This window comes from Pangasianodon hypophthalmus, chromosome 23, assembly GCF_027358585.1.
Source record: "Pangasianodon hypophthalmus isolate fPanHyp1 chromosome 23, fPanHyp1.pri, whole genome shotgun sequence".
NCBI lineage: Eukaryota > Metazoa > Chordata > Actinopteri > Siluriformes > Pangasiidae > Pangasianodon > Pangasianodon hypophthalmus.
In genome coordinates, this window is record NC_069732.1 from 18699202 (window position 1) to 18715010 (window position 15809).

At 40.8% G+C, this 15809-nt stretch overlaps 1 protein-coding gene across 2 annotated transcripts; it reads left to right on the forward strand.

Moving 5' to 3' along the window:
• The first annotated feature begins 389 nt into the window (after nt 1–389).
• hgh1 (HGH1 homolog (S. cerevisiae)) lies at nt 390–12520 on the forward strand. Of its 2 annotated transcripts, none has more exons than XM_034298324.2 (7): nt 390–476; nt 4638–5240; nt 5377–5477; nt 6803–6901; nt 9274–9365; nt 9480–9602; nt 10394–12519. In XM_034298324.2, exons 2-7 carry the CDS (start codon nt 4678–4680, stop codon nt 10583–10585), a joined length of 1170 nt encoding a protein of 389 aa, XP_034154215.2. In that variant the 5' UTR covers nt 390–476; nt 4638–4677; the 3' UTR covers nt 10586–12519. The 2 variants fall into 2 exon arrangements, with proteins under 2 accessions (XP_034154215.2, XP_034154214.2); XM_034298323.2 differs by having other exon boundaries at nt 401–524; nt 10394–12520.
• Nucleotides 12521–15809: the final 3289 nt, after the last annotated feature.

The following is a 15809-nucleotide window of genomic DNA, read 5'->3' on the forward strand; positions in this document are numbered from 1 at the left end:
CCTGTGATGAAACCACAGCAAATTCTCTTTTAGTAACTGGAATGTTTTATTGATTTGAAAAAATTGATTTGATTTTGACTGGACAGTTCAGTTGGTTTGTTCGATATGTTTGATGCTGTAATTCTGGAGCAGGGAGCAGGGAGCTCTACCTCACGGCAGCTGCAGAAGTCTGCTGGAGAATGGGCTCTTACTGAGACTATCACTTAAAAAGAGGATTTCCCTGAAAGAGGAGCTCGACATCACATTCCACTGTTTACAGCCTGTGAGTTATGGACACATAATTCATCCCCTTTCTGCAGATGAATTCAGGTTTACTACAGGCACACTCTCTGCTCCATCACTGACAGGCTGTGCACACAGGAGGCGTTATTACATCTGCACACTGCACACTCCAGGCCTGCTGGTGGCAGTAGAGCTCTCTCTCTCTCTCTCTCTCTCTCTCTCTCACACACACACGTGTTTTAGTCCTGAAGTCGGTAAGTGCACTTAACAGATTCCGTTTCAGTCATGTTCACTGTTTTCAGGTGAGAAATCATTTCGCTGTTATTTACTGCCGCTTACTTTTATTACTAAAACATTACAACTTACTTTTGTATTTAACACATATATTACACATCACACCTTCTGACCTCATCTCATCTCATCTCATCTGATGGCAACGTCACTGTGTGACATTGATTTCTAACAAAAAAACAAACAAAACAATTATGGTTATTGAAGAATAAGGTTTATTTAACATTTTTAATAAAGACTAGAATAAAAGTGTGTAACACCGCGTTGCATGTTGGGATAGTTAGCCATCCAGACCCTCACCGCTTAAACTGGACTGAGCAAGATCCATACTGCTACTGCTGCAACTATTACTGCTACTGCTACTGCTACTACTGCTACTAATACTGCTACTGCTACTGCTGCAACTATTACTGCTACTGCTACTGCTACTACTGCTACTAATACTGCTACTGCTACTGCTGCAACTATTACTGCTACTGCTACTGCTACTACTGCTACTACTACTGCTACTGCTACTGCTGCAACTATTACTGCTACTGCTACTGCTACTACTGCTACTAATACTGCTACTGCTACTGCTGCAACTATTACTGCTACTGCTACTGCTACTAATACTGCTACTGCTACTGCTGCAACTATTACTGCTACTGCTACTGCTACTGCTGCAACTATTACTGCTACTGCTACTACTACTACTGCTACTGCTGCAACTATTACTGCTACTGCTACTACTGCTACTAATACGACTACAAATACTACTACAAATACTGCTACTAATACTGCTACTGCTACTGCTGCAACTATTACTGCTACTGCTACTGCTACTAATACTGCTACTGCTACTGCTGCAACTATTACTGCTACTGCTACTGCTACTGCTGCAACTATTACTGCTACTGCTACTGCTACTGCTGCAACTATTACTGCTACTGCTACTACTACTACTGCTACTGCTGCAACTATTACTGCTACTGCTACTACTGCTACTAATACGACTACAAATACTACTACAAATACTGCTACTAATACTGCTACTGCTACTACAACTACTGCTACTGCTACTGCTACTACTGCTACTGCTACTACTGCTACTGCTACTGCTGCAACTATTACTGCTACTGCTACTACTGCTACTAATACGACTACAAATACTACTACAAATACTGCTACTGCTACTACTACTACTGCTACTGCTACTGCTACTACTGCTACTGCTACTGCTGCAACTATTACTGCTACTGCTACTACTGCTACTAATACGACTACAAATACTACTACAAATACTGCTACTAATACTGCTACTGCTACTACAACTACTACTAATACTGCTACTGCTACTAATACTGCTACTGCTACTACAACTACTACTAATACTGCTACTACTACTAATACTGCTACTGCTACTAATACTACAAATACTACTACTACTACTGCATCTAATACTACTACTACAAATACTGCTACTGGTACTGCTACTACTACTGCTACTGGTACTACTGCAACTATTACTGCTACTACTGCTACTGCTACTGCTGCAACTATTACTGCTACTGCTACTACTGCTACTGCTACTGCTACTACTGCTACTGCTACTGCTGCAACTATTACTGCTACTGCTACTACTGCTACTAATACGACTACAAATACTACTACAAATACTGCTACTAATACTGCTACTGCTACTACAACTACTACTAATACTGCTACTGCTACTAATACTGCTACTGCTACTACAACTACTACTAATACTGCTACTACTACTAATACTACAAATACTACTACTACTACTACTACTGCATCTAATACTACTACTACAAATACTGCTACTGGTACTACTGCAACTATTACTGCTACTACTGCTACTGCTACTACTGCTACTGCTACTGCTACTACTGCAACTATTACTGCTACTGCTACTGCTACTGCTACTACTGCTACTGCTACTACTGCTACTGCTACTGCTGCAACTATTACTGCTACTGCTACTACTGCTACTAATACGACTACAAATACTACTACAAATACTGCTACTAATACTGCTACTGCTACTACAACTACTACTAATACTGCTACTGCTACTAATACTGCTACTGCTACTACAACTACTACTAATACTGCTACTACTACTAATACAGCTACTGCTACTAATACTACAAATACTACTACTACTACTACTGCATCTAATACTACTACTACAAATACTGCTACTGGTAGTGCTACTACTACTGCTACTGGTACTACTGCAACTATTACTGCTACTGCTACTACTGCTACTATTACTGCTACTGCTACTACTGCTACTAATACGACTACAAATACTACTACAAATACTACTACTAATACTGCTACTGCTACTGCTACTGCTACTAATACTAATACTGCTACTGCTACTAATACTGCTACTAATACTGCTACTGCTACTAATACTGCTACTGCTACTGCTACTAATACTGCTACTGCTACTAATACTGCTACTGCTACTACAACTACTACTAATACTGCTACTGCTACTAATACTGCTACTACTACTAATACTGCTACTGCTACAAATACTGCTACTGCTACTACAACTACTACTAATACTGCTACTGCTACTAATACTGCTACTGCTACTACTACTACTACTACTACTAATACTGCTACTGCTACTAATACTGCTACTGCTACTACTACTACAAATACTACTACTACTACTACTGCATCTAATACTACTACTACAAATACTGCTACTGGTACTGCTACTACTACTGCTACTGGTACTGCTGGTACTGCTACTAATACTACGACTATTGCTACTACCTGTAGTCAATGTTGTCAGCTCTTTTCAGGTGAAAGTAACTAATGCAATAATTTGCATACTGGTCGGCGTGAAGGAAGATTTCTGTAGATACTTAGAACAGAAGAGAGTTTCATTAGAATAAGAGATTATAAAATTTCTTATAGAAAGAATAAGTCTTTGGTTATGGCAGCATTAATATTACGCATTTTCAAAGTATTATAATTTCTTTCCAATATGCAGACAAAATGAAGCAGTAGTAGTGAATACTCAGGAAATATAGCCAAGAAGAGAGTCTAAAATAAAGAACAAAGAAGTGTGCAGGTGGGACAAACAGCAATGATCAGTGATTGGACGTAGGGAACAGTAGTGATCAGTGATTGGACGTTGGGAACAGTAGTGATCAGTGATTGGACGTAGGGAACAGTAGTGATCAGTGATTGGACGTAGGGAACAGTAATGATCAGTGATTGGACGTAGGGAACAGTAGTGATCAGTGATTGGACGTAGGGAACAGTAGTGATCAGTGATTGGACGTAGGGAACAGTAGTGATCAGTGATTGGACGTAGGGAACAGTAGTGATCAGTGATTGGACGTAGGGAACAGTAGTGATCAGTGATTGGACGTAGGGAACAGTAATGATCAGTGATTGGACGTAGGGAACAGTAGTGATCAGTGATTGGACGTAGGGAACAGTAGTGATCAGTGATTGGACGTAGGGAACAGTAGTGATCAGTGATTGGACGTAGGGAACAGTAGTGATCAGTGATTGGACGTAGGGAACAGTAGTGATCAGTGATTGGACGTAGGGAACAATAGTGATCAGTGATTGGACGTAGGGAACAGTAGTGATCAGTGATTGGACGTAGGGAACAATAGTGATCAGTGATTGGATGTAGGGAACAATAGTGATCAGTGATTGGACGTAGGGAACAGTAGTGATCAGTGATTGGACGTAGGGAATATAGGTTCGCACAAGTACGACACAGTCAGACGTTACACACTGGTGTTGAGTGGAGTGAACCTGCTCTCTCAGCTCGTTTAACAGCAGCTGTGATGTGAGCTGGAGAGCCGTATCGAGTACAGTACAGTCATTAATCTCTGTTCAGAAAGTCTTTGCATTTGTTGCTAGGCTCTTTTTTGAAAGAAAGTTGCTAATAGGGTCTAGAAGTTTGCCAACTCTTGCTACAAGAGCTAATTTGGCAGCACTGCATGTAGCGTTCAGTACATCGCCAACATGATGCTGCCCCAAACTGCAACATGACTCCATAGTCCCTGTTGTTCTTTATCTTCCATATTTATTAGTAGATGTTCCAGTGTCATCTTATCATCTGTTTATGTCTTTAGTTTTGTAGACACCAAGAGCTTTCTGAAGCCCTTGTAGCCCATGAACACTTTGGCACACACGATGCTAAGTGACACCGAAGCTCAAGAGCTCCTCTCTTTCCTCCGACTGGACACGAGGGCAGACGTTAAGGGCCGGGCTACGGAGTACATCCTCGGTCTGACAGGAACACGAGATGGCTGCCGCTACCTGCGGACAAAGCCTGACTTCCTCAAGGCTCTGGTCACGCTCACGGCAGATGTCTCTATCGCCATTGTGAAGGACTCTTACCATGCCCTGATCAACCTCTCGGCTGACGAAACACTGCACAAGCCCTTGGTGAAGGAGGCGGGCATTTTACCTGTGCTGCTAAACCACATCCTTGACCCAGAGTATGACTTCTCTGACCGCATCTGCTCCATCCTCTCCAACCTGTCTAGGCATGAAAGAACATGTGTGGATGTGTTACATGAGCTGCAGGAGCAGCAGATCGGCCTGGCCAAAATAGTCGAGATCTTCTGCACTGAGGGCTTTAATAAGAAAGCATCACTGCATTACCTGGGGCCACTGCTGTCCAACCTCACACAGTTACCCGAGGCCAGGCACTTCATCCTGGACAAGGAAAGGTCAGTCTTATTTGGGGAAGCCAGTAGAATTTGGCAGAAGAATAAATTTCACGGAGGAAAGTCTGAGCTGTGTTAGCATAGGACCTACACTATACTGTGCTGAACATCAGTCTTGTTTTTTCACCTTTTGCTGCAGGTGTGTGATACAGAGGCTTCTTCCCTACACGCAGTATGAGGCGTCAGTCACCAGACGTGGTGGAGCTGTGGGCACACTCCGAAACTGCTGCTTTGACTACAGTAAGCTTGAGCTGGTGTAATATTTGGTAACTTTCTGAGACACACATTTCTAGAACATAGGTTTGCCATGTCTACAGTAGTGACTCAGAAACCAAGTGCTAACATGCAGAGTCCGAGTTGCTCTCAGGCAGAGTAAAAAATACAGCCTTCTAGAATCCACACTGCCAGTCAAACATGTCTGAACACCCTACATATTAGCGGGTTTTGTTAAATGTCACTGTTAACTTATGAGTATAAGTTAACAAGTAAATATAAATAAACAAGTAAATGCAAGTAAAGAATAGGTATAAGTGAAGTGAGAAATATTTGTGACTTTTTATTAAATGACTTGAATCTAATGGCCTAATTAAGTGCCTGTAGCAGACAACATTATAACAGTAGATTTGTTTTATCATTTTTTCTGGTATTGTTTTGAGAGCTTGCCAATTATTAGGTTTGATTAATAGATAGATTAATCATTAATCTATTAGTTAATAAATTTAGATTTTTGGTGGAACTCTCTAAGACAGTGAAAAGTGGGCTATGAGCCCCAGGGCTCCATGAAGCATAGCCAGGGGGGGATTTACAAGTTATTATATTTAATATTGAGGTCTTTCAGTTCTTCGCCTGTTTGCCTGGTGACTTGAATTGAATGGGTTTTATCCAAACCTCAATAACAAGTAGGCCTGTGAATAATGTAGACTTGGATCTGTTATGTGAGTGGAAAGTTCAGGACTAAAAAGCTCGATGGCTCCAGTAGGGGGGGTAAAATTAATGGATTTTATTTTACAGTTATTACTTTTATTACTGTGATGAATGAAAGATTACAGAGAAATTGCTAGAAGTATTTTTGAGCACTGTGGTTTATACTGTCCAAAAAAAATGTTACAACTGTTACAATCACATGACATGTTCCTGAGGGTCTCTGGTTTTTACAGAACACTAAGAAAGTGTCCACGTCAGAGAGAAGTCTTCAGTTAGCAGGACTGCTGCTGCTGATGATGTTTTGGAGCAGTTTGGAAATATTTACTGAGGCATCAAATAGGGTTAAGTGAGCAGGAGGAACATGGTGTGTAACAGCAATGCTGAAGCATGGTGGAGGTAGCATTGTGGTGTTTTGATGGATCTAAAACTGGTGACCTGCACCGAGTGACTGGAACCTGAACCACAGGAGCTAGCAGTGTTCTTCAGTGGCATCCCGTACTTACTGCTTTAATACTGAATGAGCAGCCCTTTGTGATGCAGCAGCAAATTATTGTTTTGTCTGTGGCACATCTTGGACCTCTTAATCTTGTAGATGAAGTAGATAGCACCCTCAGGACATTTCATTTGTGTTTGTGTCGCAGCCCATCATGAGTGGTTGTTAAGTGACGCAGTGGATATTTTGCCCTTCCTGCTGTTGCCGCTGGCCGGGCCAGAGGAGCTGTCTGAAGAGGAGAATGAAGGTAATTGTTCTCCTTTTAGCTCTAATGAACTCTGTTCTATACTAATGCATGACAACATTCAGACCATCAAGGAAGAGATAAATAATAGCACTATTTTTTTAGTTATTTTTTTATTTTTTTTTAGCACATGTGTATTATTTATGTGTTTATTGTTGGCCCTGTTCTGTGCCTAGCGGTATCTTGTAGAGGGTAGGTTTTGCATTATATTTTATGAAACATAAAATTTAGTTTTAAAAACTAAAATGTGTTTTACTTCAAAGTCTTGTTTTTTGAGACCTTTTTCTTGTTTAGATCTTTATACTTTTTACTCTTGCAGCTGCTGATATGTGTCAATAGAGGGCAGTGTTAATTAAATCATGAGCAGGCTGTACGTTAAAGGAAAACTCCACGCTGCAGACTGTGATCTTCAGTAGTTTCCAAGATTGATTTTTGTAATGAAATTCTGAGTTAACCTTTTTTAGTTTAAAATTCTTTCATCAACATGTTGCACCATGTCTACCTAAAGAGAGCGATGCAGCAGCACTTTTGTCCTTAAGCTCTCTCACGAGCTCATCTGTACGCACCGCTCAAACAGATCGGGTTCCAAAGCTTGAGCTTTCATGCTAGTACTCCAGTCAGTACCATCATGCTCATCATCTTGTAGGTCGCTATCTAGCCGAGCCGAGTCTCTGCCATAACTCGGCACAACTTGCCGCATTGCATTCTGGGAGTCTGAGTGCAGGGTTTGCTGTCTTCACTATTTCTATGCTGGATTTCTAATTATGACACTGAACATTGCTGGAAAATGGTGAGTGAGAAAAGAAGCACTTGCTCTTTTGTCTTTAGGAGATAAAAGATATCACTTTTATCAATACAGAATCAACCAACAGATTAGCACCACAATGTCTAAACACATCACAAATATTTCAGTGTTTCAGGGTGGAGTTTCCCTTTAAGATCAGGACTGTTTCCTGAAAATAGCCAGAAATATTCAGTTGATTCTGATGCAGAATGAAAGATGTGGACGGTGTCACCAGTCAGTTTGTATAATTTTATACAGTATCTTTGTGGTATATTTCCCCTTTTAATACTGCACTTGGGTTTCAGAAGCATAACCAACCCAATAAAGAGAAAACTCCAGAGACCAAAGCAGGAGGTGCACCGCTTATTGCCAAATTTTCATGCCAAGCCCAACTTGATGAACATGCATTGCACAGAGATAGTACTTGCTTTGTAGCTTTTCTATAATTATGGTTCCTTAATGCTTGACATCCTATAATAAACATGGCATGTTATTCAATGATATATTCATTTCTAGATGTTTAACTGATTTAGAAATGGAAATGGAAATTCAGAGTGTGACTTTAAACTGATAAAGAAAGAGCAACTGGCTCTGCAATATTTATTTTTATTTTTATTTTTTAAGCACTAGGACACAGGTTTCATGCAAATGGTGTTTTACTGATGATGAGAGAAGAAAAATAAGCTGCAAAGCCTTGTTTGTCTGATATCTCTTCTGATATTGCATTAGCAAAAGGGCACAGATCGTTACATGCTAGTTAGTGCTTAGCAGCGTCACTGTTAGCCTTTGGAGGGGGTGTAAATGCATTTCACTCAGAGTCCCAGAATGCAATGCGACCAGTTGTGCCGAGTTATGGTAGAGACTCGGCTCGGCTAGATAGCAGCGTCATCTTTTAGCGTCATCACGAAGCATTCATGTTACAATCATGATGAGCCATTTCACTGTAATTTAAATTAAATGTAATAAAACAACAACAAATACATTGGAAGTGAACAGGAATTGTTGTGGGGTATAGAATACATATTTGGAGGGGGTGTAAATGCATTTCACTGCAGGGAGCAAGAAATTTGTGCGTAGCACTTCCAGTCTTACATTAGCAAAAGCGAAGGGGCAGGCAGGGGGGTCGCAGGAAGTTTATGGGGGGGGGACAATGCCCCTGTGCACAAAGCGAGCTCCATGAAGACATGATGTGTGAAGGTTGGAGTGGAAGAACTCGAGTCTCCTGCACAGAGCCCTGACCTCAACCCCACTGAACACCTTTGGGATGAACTGGAACACCGACTGAACCCCAGACCTCCTCGACATCCCAACATCAGCGCCTGACCTCACTAATGCTCTTGTAGCTGAATGAACACAAATCCCCACAGCCACGCTCCAACATCTAGTGGAAAGCTTCCCAGAAGAGTGGAGCTTTTTATAACAGCAAACACACTGGGAATAAATCTGGAATGAGACGTTCAACAAGCACATACAGTATGAAGTAGTAGTGGTGCCATGGCAATACCGTCTCCAGTGGCCATGGTCCAAAGGCATTTTAAATTCTTGACAGTATAGCAGGGTGCTGATTGCTGGATTATATGTTTGCGTGAAGGTTTGCCTGTGGATCTGCAGTACCTTCCTGAGGACAAAACAAGAGAGGAAGACCCAGACATCCGCAAGATGCTTATAGAGACACTACTGCTGGTAAGAAACAGTTTTCCTATTTGTCTGCTCAGTGTGATTTAACTGCACATTCCCATTTCATGTACAACTGCTGTGAATGTTTCTAGTGCTATAGTAATGTCTGATTTACCACAGCTTACAGCCACCAAAGTGGGACGGCAGATTATGAAGAAGAAAAATGTTTATCCCATTATGCGGGAGTTTCATAAGTGGGAGAAGGATCCCCAAGTGATTTCTGCCTGTGAAAAGCTTGTTCAGGTATAGACTCATCTCTTTGTTGATGTCAAATTCTGTCATGTTATAACATTAAGTGTGTGACGTTCAGTTACATTATGCCAATTTGACTTCACAAAGTCATACAGCATGAAACAAGCTTCCCTTTCCTGTGGCGTAACTTTACCTGCTCGGGTGAATGGCTAGCACGTAACAAGTTCTTGTCTGGTTGTTGTGCTTGGTATGACCCCAGACAGCAAGCAGATGGAATTCAGTACACCAAATGGAGATTTACTGGCTTGAGTGGAAAGAAAAAATAGACAGGATGCATAATTTGGTGGAAAACTCCTGGTTTTGTCACTGTGGCACTGTGGCAGTAGTAACACATGAGCACAGATCCATGGAAAAAATGTCACAAGGTCTCCTAATAAAGCTTGGTGTACTCCATAATATGTGGGAGATCCCTTCTGATCTCAGTCCACAAGCAGAGCTCGAGTCATTTTGGTTTTTTACCCAACTGTTTTAATCAGCGTCATAAAACATTCAGCATGCAAGGCTCAACATAAGCCTAATATTTACTTAAGATTAATGGCTTTTTACTGGCCCTGTGCTGCAGGATTACAGAACATATTTTTCCCATCTTGTTAGGTTGTCTAATTAATAGCAATCTTATAAAACCTAAGTGGTGTCTGGAAACTCATTAATCAGGTTATACTGTACTGCTGCTCCTGACTATTCTTACTGAACTGAAATCTAATCTATCAGACATGCTCATGAAGTTGACAGGGTCTGCCCACAGTTTTGGTTCATGTCTGCGTGTTTCTGGGTGTGGTCAGGTTTTGATCGGAGATGAGCCGGATGCAGGGATGGAGAACCTAATGGAGGTGGAGATCCCTGAGGACGTTGAGCAGAAGCTGAAGGAATTGGATGCCAAAGAGCAGGAGCAGCTTGAGAAGGAGCAACAAGAGCTGCTCAAAGCGGAAACTGAGAGGTGTCGCAACTCAAATCCGGAAGGGCTGGAACGATGACCAGCCATCAGGATGGACACCAAACACACCTCTCACACACATCTCACACACATCACCAATTCCTAATGAGTCACTTGTATAACATAATTCATCCAAAAATGAATTCCTATAACTAAGGCCTTGGTGCTATGCTGTTTTAATATTATGAGCTAGTAAAGTGATAATGATTAAAAAGCACATCTTTATGAAACACCCCCTTAGTTTTAGGAGAAACTGGGTCTGGATGGCAGTATACTAATCAGATTATCAGCTGTGGAGTCACAGGGGGTGTTGGATGGACATTAAAAAAAAGAAGTCACCTATACAGAAGTCAGTTTTCTGTATACAGATTTTATAATATGAACATTGTATATTAAAATCCCTTATAGTCCATCTTGTCTGTCTTGACTGTGATGTAGGTTTTTGTGATGTGGACTGGTGTAGTGTGCACCATTTACCTACTGCTTCATCACTTCCTCAACATACTCAACATTGGGAATGGGCTTCTCAGCATTACCATTGCCATACATCTGCTTTGTAAGCTGTTATCTAATAGTAGCTCACAGTGTGAAGGTATATTAATGGGTAGAATAAGATGAGGTATATTAGGTATATATCAGGTATATTAGGTTATTTAAAAGAGATGCACCTGAAAAATATTATGGCATAACATCACAACCTCTTTACCTTCAATTACTAGTGCCATCTGCTGGACCCAAAATTTATCATCACTTTAAAAGGCACCAAGAAGTGAATAAGAAAGTAAAATCCTAGTATCAGAGAAGAGAACTTGCATGTAGCTTTGGTTTGTGGAATTAACGATGTTTCCTGATGAGAAAAAGCAGAAGAAAAGAAAATCATTCAGTCCCTATATTGAAAAAATGTTCATGAGGCACTGAGTGAATACTGAGTGTCTATTTTATTGTATTTATTGCTAAACAATTTTGCAGTTTCCAGGAATAATATGCAAATAAATGTGGGTATTTTCTGGAAACTTAGTTAAAAAAATCATCTTGACACTATACAGGAGAACTAGACTCAAAATCTAAATCTAGTAAATTGTCAAGCATAATGTTTGCCCCTTTACCGTAATGTAGTACATATAGGCGTGTGGTCACAAGCTCCAGAGCCTGCTCTCATCTGTACCTCAGAGCAGAATCTCAGGAGCCGAGTAGGACAGTGAGCCACGGAAAGTACTCACCAAAGCTGTGAAGTGGTTTCATTCATTCGTCTTCTGAAAGCCCTTTATCCTGGTCAGTGCTGGAGCACTGGGCACAAGGAGGAAATACACCTGGAAGGGACACCAGTCCATCACAAGGCACCATGCACATAAACACACAAACACCTCGGGGCAATTTAGAGTCATCAATTCACACACCAGCATCCAAATTCCGAGTATGGGTCACCATACTTGGCCACAGGTCACTTCACTTCAGCATGTTTTTGGGAGGTGTGAGGAAACCAGGGTTTATGGCAGCACATACAGTACACTTACAGAATTGGAATAACTGCTATGTTGGTTTGTGTTGTGAAGCCAACATCTGATAGCTACAACCAGCAATCCTCATTTATCACATCTAGTGAGATACTTTCACATTTACAATGTGTGCAAAATAAGAAATAAATAATAGCAAAACAAACAGTATGACAATTCTGAGATGCACTTCATCTTTGTAAAATCTTCAATAAATGAATCCAATAAATAATCTGCCCATCAGATTGTAACCTGTACATCCTGTAAGTATGCTGTATTCAACTAGAGGTAAATGTATTCTGTATTCAACTAGAGGAAAATGCCCCCCTCAACTCGGAATTCTTACTCAGGAACTCAGGATGGTTTCCTCATCTCCGAGTTCAGCAAGTGACATCAAATCAACATGGCTGCTCACAGCATGAACAGTAAACACAGTAGCACCTTATCTTAATGGCAACCTTGGAGCAAAGATATGCATATAGGCTTTTGAAATGTCCCTCGTTCAAAGAGGATGACATCAAGCATGTATACAGTGAATATATCCAGGAGATGGGAAACATGATTTTCAATCATGCTTAAAATGTTAACGTGATTAGTTGTAATTCCACATTTAAAAGCCTGGCCTTCTCTGACACGTTTTAAACGGCAGGCCTGTGTGCTGTGATGCAGCGCTTCCTTGTGCGCTGAAAGGCAGACGGGGAGAAAAATAGATTTAACGGCGCTCGTGCGTGATAACAACCAGGTAATGAAAGAAAAGGCATGGGAGGCAGACTTGGTGCAGGTACGCGACATCACATCATTCCTTTCACTGTGTGTTTTCTTTGGCACTGACGCACGAGAGAAAATGACAGTTTGTTTTAAAGTGTGGCGATTAGTAGCCTACTGGCTCTGGAGCCTTTCAGCGTATAACTGACAGGTACAGTTAATCTTCAGGCTGCTTTCAGCAACGGCTGCGATCCCTCAGCGGAAGACTTTCCAGCGGTCGAAAAGGGGAAATTACCTAGAGAGATCTTAAACTTTTTGAGGAATATGGCTGGCTAATATATTCTTCTGACAGCAGCCGAAGGAGGTGGTTTGGAGCTGTCGAAAAACCAATTATCATCGGACTGCGAGAATGTGGTTTGGAACAGTAGCCGATACGAATGGTTAGGTTTCCGGCGCAAAAAGATGACCTCTGAGAAAATTATTGGAGAGAGTTGTGCTTTCCTAGCAATGACATCCGGTTCTAACACTAGCTTAAATCAATTTTCAGTGAACATCTATTTTATCTCCTGTCTTTCCTGAAGATGATAATAGATAGCAGAAGCTATTTTCCTTGGCCCTATGCTCAAGCACACAAAGTCTCCACAAGTTTATTATGCTCAAAGTGGGATATGTATCATCTGATCAGGTAATGGACACTGCTTCTGCTACTGCTTCACTGGCAACAGTGTGGGAACAGTCCTGGAGTTTTATGTAGGGCGTATTCATAGCCTACATAGTTGATATAATGAATTATTATTAAAGATATTTTTATTATTAAAAGCCGTGTCACGAGTGCTTCATTTTACTACTTCTATTGGGTGGTCTGACTTTAAGATTCCAGTGTTCCTTGTTTAGTAGAGAGTACTTTATTTATCTCCAAGGGGAAATTTGGTGCCACAACAGCCACAACACAAGAGCAACAAGGAAGACTAAGACTTAACAGTTCATGAGACTTTAACAGTGCACAATAAACTCACAATATACCACAAATAAGAAGGAATAAAACATATAAATAGCTCTCCAAGTTATTTACAGACTGAAATTCCTGTACAGATTAACTGTATGAAATATATTGTTTGTCAGCTGTTTGATGTCAAAAATATATTCTGATTATTTTCTGGAAAAGAAAAGAAAAGGAAAGCCAAGATAAGCCTGTAGGCGTACATGTTGTTCTGATCAAATGCATGTACAGCAGGTAACAATTGCCTTGACAGAAAGAAGACATTTTACAATTTTGAAATGAAAGCCTTTAAATCAGTGTGAATTACATAATCATTGTTATCATTACAGCATGCTATAATTTACATTTCCATTCATTTATAGTGGGCTGCACAGTGGCACAGCGTTGCTGCCTCACAGCTCCAGGGTCCCTGGTTCAACCCAGAGCTCGGGTTTCTGTCTGTGTAGAGTTTCACATATTCTCCCCATGTTTGCATGGGTTTCTTCCAAGTTCTCTGGTTTCCTCCTACTGTCCAAAACATGCAGGTAGGTGGACTGATATGGAATTAATTTTTTGATATCCCAAGAGTGAGTGGTTGAATGTTTGTGGGATTTATATGGAATTATCATTGTATCCAGCAGATGAACTGATTGTATTTTGGAATGAATCCAAACAGGGTCAAGGTTACAGCTAGGTTAAATAGTCTTCTGAAATAGTTTTTCTTTTTTAGCTTATTCCATGATTGAAGTGTATTGTAAGGATCTTTGAGGCGTATAAATTCGCAACAGGAAGTGATAGAGTTGTTGGTGGCAGAGGCATTCCCATCGACCCTCTTGGTGTGGAGTTCTACTCATTTTAACCTGAATTTTCAACAGGTTGAATTTTTTTTAATGTGAATTCATATTACCTGATTTTTTTTTTGATGCCCTATGATGGACTGGTTCAGGTGTATTCCCACCTCATGCCCACTGCTCCCAGGAAAAAGCAGTTATTGACGATGAATTTATAGTTCTGGACCTCGAGTCCTCTTCTGGTTCAGAAAACCAAAGGTGGGGGAGCTCTGCCCCCTGCGCCCCTCAATCCCACCCTGACCATTTAGCAGAGCGTAAGGAGGTTGGTTCATATGTAGTGGGAAACCCGAGTTAATTTCAGCAGTAATTTGAGGATTTGGTTAATTAGTATACATTAACTCATTCATCTCAAAAACCTATCCTTAGCAGACAAACTATATTTTTCTGCTGGATAACACCACAATATCAATTAAGTTTCCTTATATATTTAATGAAGAATACTATGAATAGATAGAGATTGTGTCTCTATCCTTCCGACTGCTAAAGAACAGGGAAACAGACTCTCTCTTTCTCCACCTTCTGACTGATGGAGTTATAAATGAGCTTTTAAAACAATGAAAAAACTGAGTACTTCAGTCCCATTTATCAGTAAAACCATGTGTCCCAGGTAATATTACTTCCTTTGACGGTCCAATGTTGAACAATTGTTGAGTTTAAAAGTACACCTTCTTGTTTGATTAGGTGCTCTGGTGTGCACTGTGTGGGTAGGCTGTGGGGAACCACGATGTTGAACAGGTGGTAAGAGTATTAACCAGGAAGCACTCAGAAACCAGATGGACCCAATCCACTGGAAACAGACTCCTACGCTTCATACAGCAGGGCAGCCTAAATGAGGAAGAAAAACAAATTATGTGAAATCAGCCAAAATCAAGCTACTACTTAAATAAACGCCCGGCTGGCATATCATCATATATTGACAGATCTGTGGGCGAGAAAGAGATATGAGGTCTTTGATATTCATGTTTCAGTTCACCTCCACTGTTAAAGAGGTTACCTAAAATACTCTGGGAGAGTCCATGGAGATATGCTGCTAGCAACAAAGAAAAACATCCAAACTATACAAGCATTTTTATGTGTGCATACAGCTCATTCCACCAAGGCTCTGTGTGAAGCTTTCACTTGTAAGAGGAACAGATTTATAGCAAAGAAGAGAGCTCTTTAATGAATAAATAAGAAGCCCTCACAACAGTTACCTGGCTGCAAGACCTAGCAAAACTCCACCATGCTGATACAGCC

Coding starts and splice junctions, on each gene's coding strand:
- hgh1 (XM_034298324.2), top strand. CDS start 4,678: ATGAACACTTTGGCACACACGATGCTAAGTGACACCGAAGCTCAAGAG. Junction 5,241..5,376: donor TTCATCCTGGACAAGGAAAG/GTCAGTCTTATT, acceptor CTTTTGCTGCAG/GTGTGTGATACAGAGGCTTC. Junction 9,603..10,393: donor CCTGTGAAAAGCTTGTTCAG/GTATAGACTCAT, acceptor GGGTGTGGTCAG/GTTTTGATCGGAGATGAGCC.